The sequence below is a fragment of the Agelaius phoeniceus genome, chromosome 4 (assembly GCF_051311805.1).
Source record: "Agelaius phoeniceus isolate bAgePho1 chromosome 4, bAgePho1.hap1, whole genome shotgun sequence".
NCBI classification, from domain to species: Eukaryota; Metazoa; Chordata; class Aves; order Passeriformes; family Icteridae; genus Agelaius; species Agelaius phoeniceus.
The window spans coordinates 74,071,095-74,084,543 of record NC_135268.1 but is presented as its reverse complement, the minus strand read 5'-3'; the positions used below and the strand labels follow the sequence as shown (position 1 = coordinate 74,084,543).

At 51.3% G+C, this 13,449-nt stretch overlaps 1 protein-coding gene across 2 annotated transcripts in view; it reads left to right on the top strand.

Moving 5' to 3' along the window:
* The window catches only part of SFXN5 (sideroflexin 5), a 122,077-nt gene that overhangs the window by 88,609 nt on the left and 20,019 nt on the right, over positions 1 to 13,449 (top strand). For both annotated transcript variants that reach the window (XM_054632981.2, XM_077177931.1), the window contains exon 13: positions 4,880 to 4,997. In XM_054632981.2, the coding sequence (XP_054488956.1) occupies positions 4,880 to 4,997 (118 nt within the window). The remainder of the gene's footprint in view (positions 1 to 4,879; positions 4,998 to 13,449) is intronic.

Genomic DNA, 13,449 nt, shown 5'->3' with positions numbered 1-13,449 from the left:
TCACAGCCCCAGGAGCTGCCCCTGTGCATCCAGGGATGGTCACAGCTCCAGGAGCTGCCCCTGTGCATCCAGGGATGGTCACAGCTCCAGGAGCTGCCCCTGCCCATGCCAGGGATGGTCACAGCTCCAGGAGCTGCCCCTGTGCATCCAGGGATGGTCACAGCCCCAGGAGCTGCCCCTGTGTACCCAGGGGTGATCAGGGCTTATCCAGGGCAGTCCTGGAAGAGGGCAGGTGTGACAGGGTGTGGAGCAGGTCAGCTGATGTCCTGCTGGGACAGGTCACCTTCTCTGCTGGGATGGGTCACCTTTCCTACTGGGACAGGTGCCCTGCTCTCCTCCTTGGACGGGTGACCCTCTCTCCTCCTTGGACAGGTGACCTTTCCTGCTAGGACAGGTGACCCTCTCTCCTCCTTGGACAGGTGACCCTCTCTCCTCCTTGGACAGGTGCCCCTCTCTCCTCCTTGGTCGAAGCCTTGCAGGCTCCTCAGAGAGGCTCTGAGCTGCAGCCATGCTCTGTGCAGCACAGAGCAGCTCAAGATTGGAGAACAGAAGTTTGATTTTCACAGCACAAATTGATAGGATCAACTCTGTCTCGAGAGCTTATTAGTGAGGAGCTGAGCTGCTGGAGGAGTTCAACCCTGGTGCTTGCTCTCCCCAGGCTCCTGCAGATGAAGGCAGCTCTCAGCAGGCTGGGGAGGCTCAGGCAGGAGCAGGGCATGAATTCCTTCTCATCAGATCCCCCAGGAGTGCTCAGAGCCAGCACTGGAGGTGCAGCAAGGGGCTGAGGGGACCTGGGTCCAGCCTGGCTGCAGCCCCGTGCCAAGGCAGGGCAATGGAGCACTTTGGGCTGGGACTGGTTTAATCCCAGGGGTGTCAGCTCTGGGATGGATGTTCAGGCTTGGTGCCATCTCTTGTTGCATCCCTGGCCAAGGAGAGCTCCTGTGACCACCCCAGGGGGAAGGAGATCATGGAATATCCTGAGCTGGATCCACAGCTATCATCCATCCAGCCCTGGCCCTGCCCAGATCCCCAAAATCCCACCCTGGGCATCCCTGGAGTGCTGTCCAAAGGCTCCTGGGGCTCTGGCAGCCTCAGGACCATGCCCATTCCCTGGAGAGCCTGGATTTTTAGCCCTGGATGTTTTTACCCCCCTCAGGGGGTGAGTAAAATCCACCTTTCCCTAAAATCCAACCCAAACCTGCCCTGGCCCAGCTTCAGCTGCTCCCTGTGTCCAAAATAACCCAGCAGCAAATCCACTCCCTCTCCACATTGCTGATACACACTGAACATTCCAGCAGAACTCCCTGTCCTGGTGTTGGTTTATATTCCCATTTTTTTCAGTTGAATGATAGGGATCCTTTTTGTAAATGGCTCTGGAATAAATCCTTCACAAATGATATTTTCCCCTGTAACACCGGTAAACTGCCTGAGGCAGTTATTATTTATATTATTTATTTAATTACTATTTAGAGCATAGATTAAATATTATTTATCATCTTAATATAATATTTATTCTTATTTATAATCTTTATATATTATTTATAAATAATACATTATTACATATAATATATATAATATATAAAATATTATATAATTATATATTATATAATTATATATTATAATATATAATAGATATTGTAATATTATGATATAATAATTTATTATTATTTATAATATATTTATATTATTCATAAATAATATTTATTAGTATTTATAATATTTTAGTTAATATTTATCCTGGAATATATTTAATATACCAGCTCCTACCAGCCAAATGTTGTCCCAGTTTTCCAGTGTTCATTCCATCAAAGGGTCACTTTTGGGTCATTACCAGAACCTGACCTTGCAGGTACCTTCAGCATTTTGCTGTTAACAAATCTTGAACTCCTAAACGTCCCCCAGGAACAGGAAATATCCAGACATCCTTGCCCCCTCTGCAGGTGCTGGATTTTAACAAATTAAGGGATTGTCAATGTTGTGCCTTTATTACCCCTTTAATGAAGCTCTTTGTGCCTTTCCCAGTGCCTTTCCCAAAGCTCCCAGAGCTCCCAGTGCCTCTCAAGGACCTGGGGCATCAGCTCCAGCCTGCTGCAGGTGTCACCTGTGCTGGGCTCACCTGTTGGGGTGGGTGGAGCTGGGGTTGCTGGTGACCTGCTGAGGAAGGGCTGTCCCCCACTGGCAGGGCTGGGAGGACCCTGGCACAGGGGAGGTGTCCCTGCCATGGCAGCAGGAGGAGTTTTGGATCATGTTTAAGGCTCTTTCCAAGCCAACCCATCCCATGGTTCTCTGAGGGGACTGACACCAGTGAGGAGAGGGGCTTTTAACAAATTAAGGGATTGTCAATGCTGTGCCTTTTTTGTCCCCTTAATGAAGCTCTTTGTGCATTTCCCAAAGCTCCCAGAGCTCCCAGTGCCTCTCAAGGACCTGATTTCCTTCTGCTCACAGGGCATCAGCTCCAGCCTGCTGCAGGTGTCACCTGTGCTGGGCTCACCTGCTCTGCCTCACCCATGGGGGTGGGTGGAACTGGAGTTGCTGAGGAAAAGCTGTTCCCCCCTGGCAGTGCCCCAGGGTTGGACAGGGCTGGGAGGACCCTGGCACAGGGAAGGTGTCCCTGCCATGGCAGCAGGAGGAGTTTTGGATCATGTTTAAGGCTCTTTCCAAGCCAACCCATCCCATGGTTCTCTGAGGGGACTGACACCAGTGAGGAGAGGGGCACAGCAGGTCCAGGTGAGCAGCAGAGTCCATGCAGGGATGTCCTGCTCTCCCCTTTGGGAAGGATGGAAGCTGGACAAGGAAGTCTCACAGATAGGTGTGCTTGGCAGAAAGATCTCTGGATGTAGAACCTGAGAGCAGAACAGAGGTAGAAGCAAGTTTTGATATAGAAGAACCAGACATGTCTGAAGTGCCAATTGCTGAGCCAGGACATTTACTGGACAATTAAGAAAGCAAAGGTTAAGTCAAGCTGGAAGGGGGTTTTATGACTAGAACAAAGGATTTGTTGACCACAAACCAAAAAATGCTTTTTCCAATCAGAAATAGGTCTTTAAAAAGCAGAAAGATACCACTAGGCAAACTAGACACAGTGATGTGGCAAGTAGAAAAAAGTTCTAAGAATTTTCCACTGCAAGAAAACTGAAAAACAACTTTAAGCTTAAACTGTAACACAGTAACTCATATGATTGGAATATTGACCATAATATGGTAATGATAGAAGTTATGATAGGCTCTAGGTAATAATAAAGGTATTGATTGGTTGCTATGTGTGAAGATGCTCAGCAAAGGAAAATATAAAATGCAGTGTAAGCAGGACTAAAAGGTCTTCAGGCTTGCCTATGGCTGGAGCTGGCAGCTTTAGGAGTGGCTCTGTCACCCACGACCCAAGGCTGCTGTAACATCTCTGCAATAAACCCATTTTGAAGAGCTGCCTGGAGTCCCACATCTCTGCCTCAGCCTCTGGCTGTCCCTGCAATATTCTAACTGAGCCTTTCCCTTGCAGAACCTGGCTCTGGCTGTCCCTGAGTGCTCTAACCCAGCCTTTCCCATGCAGAACCTGGCTCTGGCTGTCCCTACAGTGCTCTAACTGTGCCTTTCCCTTGCAGAACCTGGCTCTGGCTGTCCCCTGTCCCTGCAATGCTCTAACTGAGCCTTTACTTTGCAGAACCTGGCTCTGGCTGTCCCTGGAATGCTCTAACTCAGCCTTTCCTTTGCAGAACCTGGCTCTGGCTGTCCCTGGGGTGCTCTAACTGAGCCTTTCCCTTGCAGAACCTGGCTCTGGCAGTCCCCTGTCCCTGCAATGCTCTAACTGAGCCTTTCCCTTGCAGAACGTGGCTCTGGCTGTCCCCGGTCCCTGTAGTGCTATAACTGAGCCTCTCCCTTGCAGAACCTGGCTCTGGCTGTCCCCTGTCCCTGCAGTGCTCTAATTGGGCCTTTCCCTTGCAGAACCTGGCTCTGGCTGTCCCTGGAATGCTCTAACTCAGCCTTTCCTTTGCAGAACCTGGCTCTGGCTGTCCCTGGGGTGCTCTAACTGAGCCTTTCCCTTGCAGAACCTGGCTCTGGCTGTCCCTGGGGTGCTCTAACTGAGCCTTTCCCTTGCAGAACCTGACTCTGGCTGTCCCCTGTCCCTGGAATGCTCTAACTGTGCCTTTCCCTTGCAGAACCTGGCTCTGGCTGTCCCTGGGGTGCTCTAACTGAGCCTTTCCCTTGCAGAACCTGGCTCTGGCAGTCCCCTGTCCCTGCAATGCTCTAACTGAGCCTTTCCCTTGCAGAACGTGGCTCTGGCTGTCCCCGGTCCCTGTAGTGCTATAACTGAGCCTCTCCCTTGCAGAACCTGGCTCTGGCTGTCCCCTGTCCCTGCAGTGCTCTAATTGGGCCTTTCCCTTGCAGAACCTGGCTCTGGCTGTCCCCTGTCCCTGCAATATTCTAATTGAGCCTTTCCCTTGCAGAACCTGGCTCTGGCTGTCCCTGCAGTGCTCTAACCCAGCCTTTCCCTTGCAGAACCTGGCTCTGGCTGTCCCTGCAATGCTCTAACTGAGCCTTTCCCTTGCAGAACCTGGCTCTGGCTGTCCCTGCAATGCTCTAACTGAGCCTTTCCCTTGCAGAACCTGGCTCTGGCTGTCCCCTGTCCCTGCAATGCTCTAACTGAGCCTTTCCCTTGCAGAACCTGGCTCTGGCTGTCCCCTGTCCCTGCAGTGCTCTAACTGAGCCTTTCCCTTGCAGAACCTGGCTCTGGCTGTCCCCTGTCCCTGGAATGCTCTAACTGAGCCTTTCCCTTGCAGAACCTGGCTCTGGCTGTCCCTGGAATGCTCTAACTGAGCCTTTCCCTTGCAGAACCTGGCTCTGGCTGTCCCTGCAATGCTCTAACTGAGCCTCTCCCTTGCAGGACGTGGCTGCTGAGGTGCCGGCCCCGGATGCTGCTCCCGGTGCAGAGCCTCGTGTGCCTGGCTGCCTTTGGGCTGGCCCTGCCCCTGGCCATCAGCCTCTTCCCGCAGATGTCCGAGGTCAGTGGGGTCTGGGGCTCTCAGGGGGTGACAAACCACGGCCTCTTTGCCTTCCTGGGGGATGCCCACTCCTGTGGGCCCTCCATTCCTGGGGGAGCTCCTTCTGCCCCTGCACTGGGCACACCTCGAGTGCTGTGCCCAGCCCTGGCCCCTCAGGTTGGGAAGGATTTTGGGATGTTTGAGCCCATCCAGAGGGGGCTGGAGAGGGGCTGGGAACACAAACCCTGAGAGGAACCCCTGAGGGAGCTGGGGGTGCTCAGCCTGCAGAAAAGGAGACTCAGGGGTGCCCCCATCACTCTGCACAGCTCCTGAAAGGTGCCTGTGCTCAGCTGGGGCTGGGCTCTGTCTGCAGGAACTGACACAACCAGAGCACACAGCCTTGAGCTGTGCCAAGGGAAATCCAGGCTGGATAGCAGGGAAAAGGTTTTTACAGAAATGGTGAGAAAGTTCTGGAATGGCTGCCCAGGGAGGTGGAGGAGTCCCCATGCCTGGGTGTGTTTGACAGCCCTGGATGTGGCACTGGGGGCCAGGGTTTGGCTGAGGGGTTGGGGCTGGGTTGGACTCCGTGGTCTTGAAGGTCTCTTCCAACCTGGTGGTTCTGTGAGTTCTGTGTAGAATTCTGTGTAAAATTCTGTGAATATTCCTCTCCTCAACAGCACAGCTTCACCAGGCAGGGGAAGGCCCCTCTCCCTCACACTGGGCTTTCCTTGGAGTTAAAATATTGAATCCAAGCCTTGTCCATGAGGCCAAGAGCCTGGACCACCCCTTTGAGGGGGAAGTTCTTCCCCAGAGCTTCTCTGAGGGCTTTTTGCTTTTTCATCTCCTGGGAAGGCCCAGCCTGGGGGTGAACAAAGGAAAACCAGCCAAGGAAACAGGGAATGACCAATGCAATCACTCAGAGCAATTTAGCTGATCAAATTGCTCGGGTGGGTTTATTTTAAGTCTTTAATTTTGGTGATTGGAGCTTTTGCTGGTTGTAAATCTGTGCATTTCCAGACTGGGTCTCTATTCCTAAGGGAGAAACACAAGGGCTCTCTCACAAGGTTCTTTTCCTGTCAGCTGGATCAGGAGTTTCTATCACTGTCTGCACATGAATTCTTTTTTTTTTTCAGTCTGGATGGGTTTATCCATGACTTCCAGCCAGGGAATCTTGCTGTACACTTGTGTGCTGACTGACAAACACGTTGGGAATTCTCTGTTGTCCTTCTTGCTGTCTCCAGGCTGAGAGAAAACTGTCCCTTCTCTCTAAGAACCTGAATTTATCTCAGTCTTGGAGCCTCTTGCTAAAAGACGTGTTTGCTGAAGCTTTAATGATTCATATGGCTCTTCCTTAAACTTTTTCTAATTAGTCAACATCGTTTTTGGAGCCCTTCCATCAGGAGCAGACACAGCATTGCAGTCAGAAGCTGCACAAGCCCCAGTTGCAGGAGCAATGTGATTTCCCTGCCTCTCCTGGGCTCTGTGCACCCCCAGAGCCTGGCAGTGCTTTTGGCAGGAGCTCAGGCTCAGCTCCAGGCCCTCAGCTCTGCGCTGATCCCCAGTTCTGCTCCCAGGCTGGGCTTGGCAAGGCTGAGCAGCACTGCCAGGTCTCACACCTGCTCAAGGTGGAGCTGGAGCAGGTCCAGCCTGCCCGTGGGAAGGAGGCTGGGGCACACAGCATCCCTTCTGCTCCTTTCCCAGGGAATCTGAGCGGTTTTAAGGCTGGAAAAGCCCTCTGAGATCAGTGAGTCCAACTGTTCCCCCAGCACTGCCAGGGCCACCACTGACCCTGTCCCCAGGTGCCACAGGGCTGTGAAATCCCTGCAGGGATGGGGACCTGCCCTGGGGGTGCCTGACCACCCTTTCCAGGAAGAATTCCTTCCTCATATCCAGTTTAAGCTTTCCCTGGGGCAATTTTCCTGGAAATTTCCAGGAAAAAGTCTTTCAGGATAATCAGGGCAGCAAGGCCACAGCAGGTACCACCAACCTCATTTATCCCAAAGGAGACATTGCCACTGTACCTCTAAAATCCTAGAATTCTAAAATGGTTTTGCTTGGAAGGACCTCAAGGACCCTCTTGCTTCCTGCCATGACCAGGGACACCTCCCACTGGAATTGTGGCTTTCTGGGTGACAGAATCACAGAATCACAGAATAACGAGGCTGGAAGAGACCTCTATGGTCATTGAGTCCAACCTGTGCCCTAACACCTCAACCAGACTATAGCACCAAGTGCCATGTCCTGTCTTTTTTGGTGGTGGTGATTCCACCACCTCCCTGGGAAGAGCATCCCAGTGCTTTGTTATTCTTTTGGTGCAAAATTTATTCCTAAAAATAACACATACTTCACATAACTTCTCCTGATGCGCAATACCTGATGCTCCAGCAGGGAAAATCTCATTGATTTTAGGAGCTGAATGAATTCTAACCCAGAGGGAAAATTCAGGAGTGGTTTGGCTCTGGGGACACTGGGATTGCAAGCACCAGTGACAGCGCTGTGGGGAGTGACCTCGTGCAGGCAGCTGAGCTGTTCTGAGCGGAGCAAACATGAATCAGCCCTGCCTGACAGGATGATGTGTGCTGCCCACACTCCCTGCCAGGGAAGAGGAGCCCTCCAGAGCCTGCCTGGGCTCTGCCTGCTGCCACCCAGCTCTGCTCCAGGGGATGAGAGCCCTGCACAGCTGCATCCCACATCTGCTCACACCATGGGCTCAGGGGCTCCAGGGGAAGCCAGGGCTGATCAGGCACACAATCCTGGGATGGTTTGGATCAGGAGGGATCCTAAATCCCATCCAGTGCCACCCCATGGCAGGGACACCTCCCACTGTCCCAGGTGCTCCAGCCCCAGTGTCCAACCTGGCCTTGGGCACTGCCAGGGCTCCAGGGGCAGCCAGGGCTGATCAGGCACACAATCCTGGGATGGTTTGGATCAGGAGGGATCCTAAATCCCACCCAGTGCCACCCCTGCCATGGCAGGGACACCTCCCACTGTCCCAGGCTGCTCCAAGCCCCACTGTCCAACCTGGCCTTGGGCACTGCCAGGGATCCAGGGGCAGCCCCAGCAAATCTGGGAATTCCAGCCCAGGCAGGAATTCCTTGCCAAGATCCCAGCCCAATCTCCCCTTTCCCAGTGGGAGCCATTCCCTGGCTCCTGTCCCTGCAGGCCTTGTCCCCAGCCCCTCTGCAGCTCTCCTGGAGCCCCTGCAGGGACATTTAGGATTCCCTGGATTTTTCCTTCTCCAGGGGAACATTCCCAGCTCTCCCAGCCTATTTTCCCATTATGTTTGCATTTTCCATAAATGTGTGAGTGTTTACAAAGGACATTCCCCCCATTCTCCAGAATCTCTTTGGAGGTTTCTGTGGGGATGCTCAAGGGAGCAAAGTGAGTGTTTTACCTGGACCAACCCCTCTGGATCCATTTCTGGATGGGAAATCCAAGTCTCCTTGCAGGGAGCGTTTCTCAAAACCTCTGAATTTTTGGGCACTCATCACCAGACCCTGAACTTCAGTGGTTGGGCTTGATGTCCTTGGAGTCTTTTCCAACCTGAATGATTCCATGATTCTGTCCTGTTGAGGATGAGGAATTCAGAGGTGTTTTAGCACTGATCTCTGTGGGAATGACTTTGCTTTTCCCATGGCCTGGGTGATGGGCACAGCGGGACCAGGCTGTTGTACCAGATCAGCAACAAGGGGTAAGAGATGTGCTCTGTTCCAAAAACAGGGCTGTGGTGTGAGCAGCAGGAATTGTGAGTGAGCCAAGTTCTGCCCTTGCTCACACTCAGAACCTTTTGGAAGTCAGGGAGCAGACACAGAGGCTGATGTGTCATGGAGGGCTTGTTTTGGGCCAGGAGTTGGCGTGGCCACCTTTGATCCTCTCTCCTAACGGGGCTCAAGCTCACAATTGGTTTTCCAGCAGAACGGAAGCCTTGCAATAGGTTTAATGAATTTGCTGGGTAAATGCAGCCACCTTGTCCCATCAAGCTGTAGCTGCTCCAGAGTTAATCCTGTGTTACAACAATTCCAGTGAAATCAGGCTCAGCTGTGGCTGAAAACAGGGAAAGGGAATTCTGGAGGTGAGCAGCCTCCACGTGCTGGGAAGGTTAATACACCCCGAGCCTTTTTTGGGTCCATACCCAGCCTAGCCAAGCCCTGGGTTTGGTAGGGATGAAATTCCACTTGGATTTCTGCAGTGGTGCTCCAGAATCACAGCTTGTTTCTGGATATTATGGCTCTAAAGAGAACATTATAAAAATAAACCCCTCGTTCCAGCCACGAAACCATGGATCCTTGGGAATACTCACGCTGGAGCTGCTGAGAAACGTTCTTGTCATCCCAGGATAGTGTTAACTGTGGTACCTAAAGCCATCAATATGCATTGAGTAATTCACTGCTGTTAAGTTTGGGAGAAACATGTAGTTAATGCATTTAGCCCACAACCTCCAACTGCCTCCCATGCCCCCCGGGGAATCTCTTCCCTCTCCCAATCCCGCAGCATCCCCACTGACAACTCCTACTCAGCTATGCACTGCCAATGGAAACAGCTGTGACAGCTCCAAACCGAAAATGGGGCTTGTGCAAATGAAATTCAGTGTAGCAGCAGAAGAAAGAACCACGGGGTTGCTTCCCTGCCCCGTGGGCCCTGCTCCTCCAGAGCGTTCCTCCAGCAGATCCACCAGGAGCTCCTGTCACCCCCTGCCCCCGGGGATCCTGGGGACAGAGGTGGACAGGCCCAGGTGAGAAAGGGAGAAATGGAGCTGGAGAATGGCAGAGCAGCCTTCAACCACCTGAGCCCCTCACCTGGGGGAAGTTTAAAGGGTATTTTTAGGGTGATGCTCAATGCAAACCGAGGTGTCTTCCAGAACGAGGCTGATTTCAGCCTTTCCTTAAAAATAATCTTCCTTTTGGATCTCCAGGACAAGGGGAATAAACAGCCTAAAATCCAAGGCTGAGCTATTGTTTTCCAATCTGTTTTAGCCTTCATCTTGTTGGCAGGCTGCTTTAGAAAAGCAAAAGGTTAATGAGCCAATGTGCAGTGGGATTATTGCAGTAAAGATGACAGTGAACCAGTAATTACTAATTAGATGCAGTTTAACAGGAGGAACAAGTGAAATCTCCTCTTCACCAACTGTCAATAATTAGCAGATTTGGTGAGGTTGAAATGTGTCCACAGTTAAAAGGCTGATTTTTTAATGAAATGGCACTTGACAAAAGAGCTGTATGGAGGTCACAGCCATAGCCCTCGAGACGCTTCCCCATTCCATACTTAGGAGGGAAATCAGATGCAATCCAGCAGGGGGTCCCCATGGAACCATCCCTCCCTTGGGATTGCTTTGCACGGGGGGGAGGGGAGCAGGAGGGATTCTCTGCAGTAATTTTGTCCAACTTGGATCAGAAGCCAGGGAAGGGATTTGCCAGCTGCCATGGGGAAAAATGTTTGAGAAGTGAGAAGTTCTGCTTTGCTTCTGGGGCTGGGGAACGGTTTCCTGGGAGTCTGGGAGCCCTTGGGATGGAGGCTGGGCTTGGAAGGAGCTCCTCTCAGCAAAGAAGTGCCACGAGGTCCTGGAGGGCTGGCAGGAGGCTGGGAGCTCAGTGGGAAGTGTCTCCCAAAGACTGCAGAGGATTCAAGCTGTGCCTCAGAGATGGCTCCCTCCTGCTCCAGGAGCACCACGAGGTTCATCTGAGGTTCCTCTCCTGAGTGCTGACCCAGCTTATCTTCTGTCTTATCTTCTGCTTTATCTTCTGTCTTGTTTTCTGGTTTATCTCCTTATCTTCTAGTTTATCTTCTGTCTTCTAGTTTATCTTATCTTCTGGTTTATCTTCTCCCTTATCTTCTGGTTTATCTCCTGCCTTATCTTCTGGTTTATCTTCTGCCTTATTTTCTGGTTTATCTCCTGCCTTCTCCTTGCCTTTCCCTTGTTGACAAAGGCAAGAGTATCTTTGTTCTCCATGTGAACCTCAAATGAAGAGGTGATCCCAGGGGGCTTCTTTAATGCCCATGAAATGATTGATTTGAGCAGAACCCCCAAGATTTACATGACAGTGAGTGGTTGAACACTGGCATGGTTCAAGTAGGACTTGAGGGAAAATCTGAGGTATTTGGGAATGTGTTGAGCTCCTTTCCAGCCTTCAGATGAAGGGTGGAGGTGCTTAATGAGGTTCCTGGAGTTCCTCAGTGAGGATGGACACGTTCCTGTCAGAGGCTGGAGAATGAGAGACCCTCCCAGAGCATCATGCTGCCCCTGGCAGGGTGAGGTGACAGGAGAAGAGGTGACATTTGGGGACAGCAGGCCCCAGAGGTTGCACAGAACTCCAGTGGAAGCTCTCAGCCCATCTTTGATAGGAAATAATGGTGTAGGGAAGTCCTAAACTCCATCTGGACTTCCAGGATCTGAGCACAGCCTGGAGCACTGGCCATGGCTGGTGGATTGTCCCCATCCTCCCTGGAGCAGTTTGTGTTTTTCAGCTGATCCTGGAGGGTCCTGCTGCCAGGGAAGTTCCCAACAGATGAAGGCTCCCTTAGGGTGGGAAGAGTTTTCCCCAATGGATGGACACAGGCTGTGCCATCCTGGTGTTCCTGGTTCCTGTGGATTCCCTGCCTGGCCCACTGCAGGTGCTGAGATATGGGGTTAGGAATGAAGTTGGAAATCTATTTCAGATTTAAGTGAAGTGTGCTGCTTTGAATTGTTTCGTTAATTTGCTGTGTTCATATAGTCCTGTGCTCACAAAATCCTGTGCTCACAAAAGCCTGTAGCACACAAAACTGCCTCAAACAAGGTGAAAGGAACGTGAACTTCCAAGCTAGAAGAAGATAAGAAAGGCTCCTTAAACCTTGAAACAAGAACTAAACTGCAGTAATCCGTGGTTCTCTGGGCTTTGTATGGGTCCAGTCCAGCTAGCTGGAACCCAGGCCCACACAGACCTGCATGGACTGAAGGCAAATGACGAGGAGTGCTCTTCCAGCATGTGGGGATGAGTATCCTGTTCATTGGCTTGTGATGGGACACTGCTGGCCACAGTGACCACCCAGGTGGCAAAAGAGGCCGAACCTTTACCTGCAGTGGGGTTTTAAACCCCAGGGGAAAGGGGGCGGGGAAAGAGGACCATGGCCAATGGGATGCCATTGGGGAGGGGTGAGGTGAGGGCTATCCATGGGGCAGACCACCAGGTGTGTAGAAAGGAGTGCATGGGGAGAAACCATGTGGTGAGGAAGGGGGAATAATCTACATGACATACCACACTCAGTACAGAATTCCCGTTACCCAGTGCAGAACAACTACTAAATAAACTATTTAGTGCAATACAACACCTCCACATTTTCTGTTAACTAAAATTAAAAGGAAATGTGTCGGACTATTTCTGCTGCTGCTGATGAATTTGTCCACCACTCATGGTTTGTGGGCCTGCCAATTTGCTTTAGTCCCACAAACTCTGAGCGGTTGACTTCTGCAGTACTGGAGACCAAACCGTTGATAACCTTTAAAAGTATGCGACGTAGAATCCTGAATGCTAACATGACTAGGAAAAGAACAACAAAAAACAACAAAATTGTCCTAATTATAGAGGTCCACCACCCTGAGAGTCCCCAGTCCTTGAACAATCTGCTGAACCAGTCCTTGGATTCCTGCTTGACTCGTCCCATCAGACTTTTCATTTCTCAGACAGTTGCATGGACGTTGGGTGCTTTTGATGTTAGGTTCATGCAGCACAGTCCTTCAAATTCCTGGCACTCGTGTCCATGCAGCAGCAGGAGGAAATCTATGGCTGCACGATTCTGGAGTGTGGCATGCCTGGTAATCTCATCTTCTAGGAGGGAGCTGATGGCTCTGGATGTCAAGTTTGCACTAAACCAAAACCAAAGGTGCAGGAGATGGGCAGACAACCAAAGAGCTCTTGGCACAAAGACTAATAAGAAATAAATATGCATAAACCTAACCAAAACTTAATACATATGCAACAAATTAGGAGACAGAGAATAAGTTTAGATTGTCAAAGGGTGCACATGCCTTTAGAAATTATTCAGCTTGTGCCCAGCACTAACTGTAATTAGTTGAAGACTCATCTGTCCATCCATCAGTGCTCAGAAGTTGTGCTGTGATGGTTTTTCCTGGGGTCCCTCAAGGCTGATGGGATTTATCTCAGCTGAGTTTTGACACCAGAGGACCAGAATCCCCTGCTGAGGAGAGTCAGGTGTCCCTGCTCCAGGACAGGCCTCAGGTGAGCATCGGAGGGCAAAGATCTCCTCAGGCTTTTCAGTCACAGGTGAAGGGCACATCTGTCACCCCCAGTTCTGATGGAACCACACCTGGCTCCTGGCTGCAGGGATCTGCCCCAGCTCCTGCTCCCACCTGGAGTTTCTCTGAGTCTGGCATCATCTCCACCCACACAAGGAGACCTGGAGCTGGGTTTGCTTTAGAGCTTGCAAGGTCAGGCCACCCTCCATGGGATAAACCCCAGGTCAGTGTGACAGCAGAGCT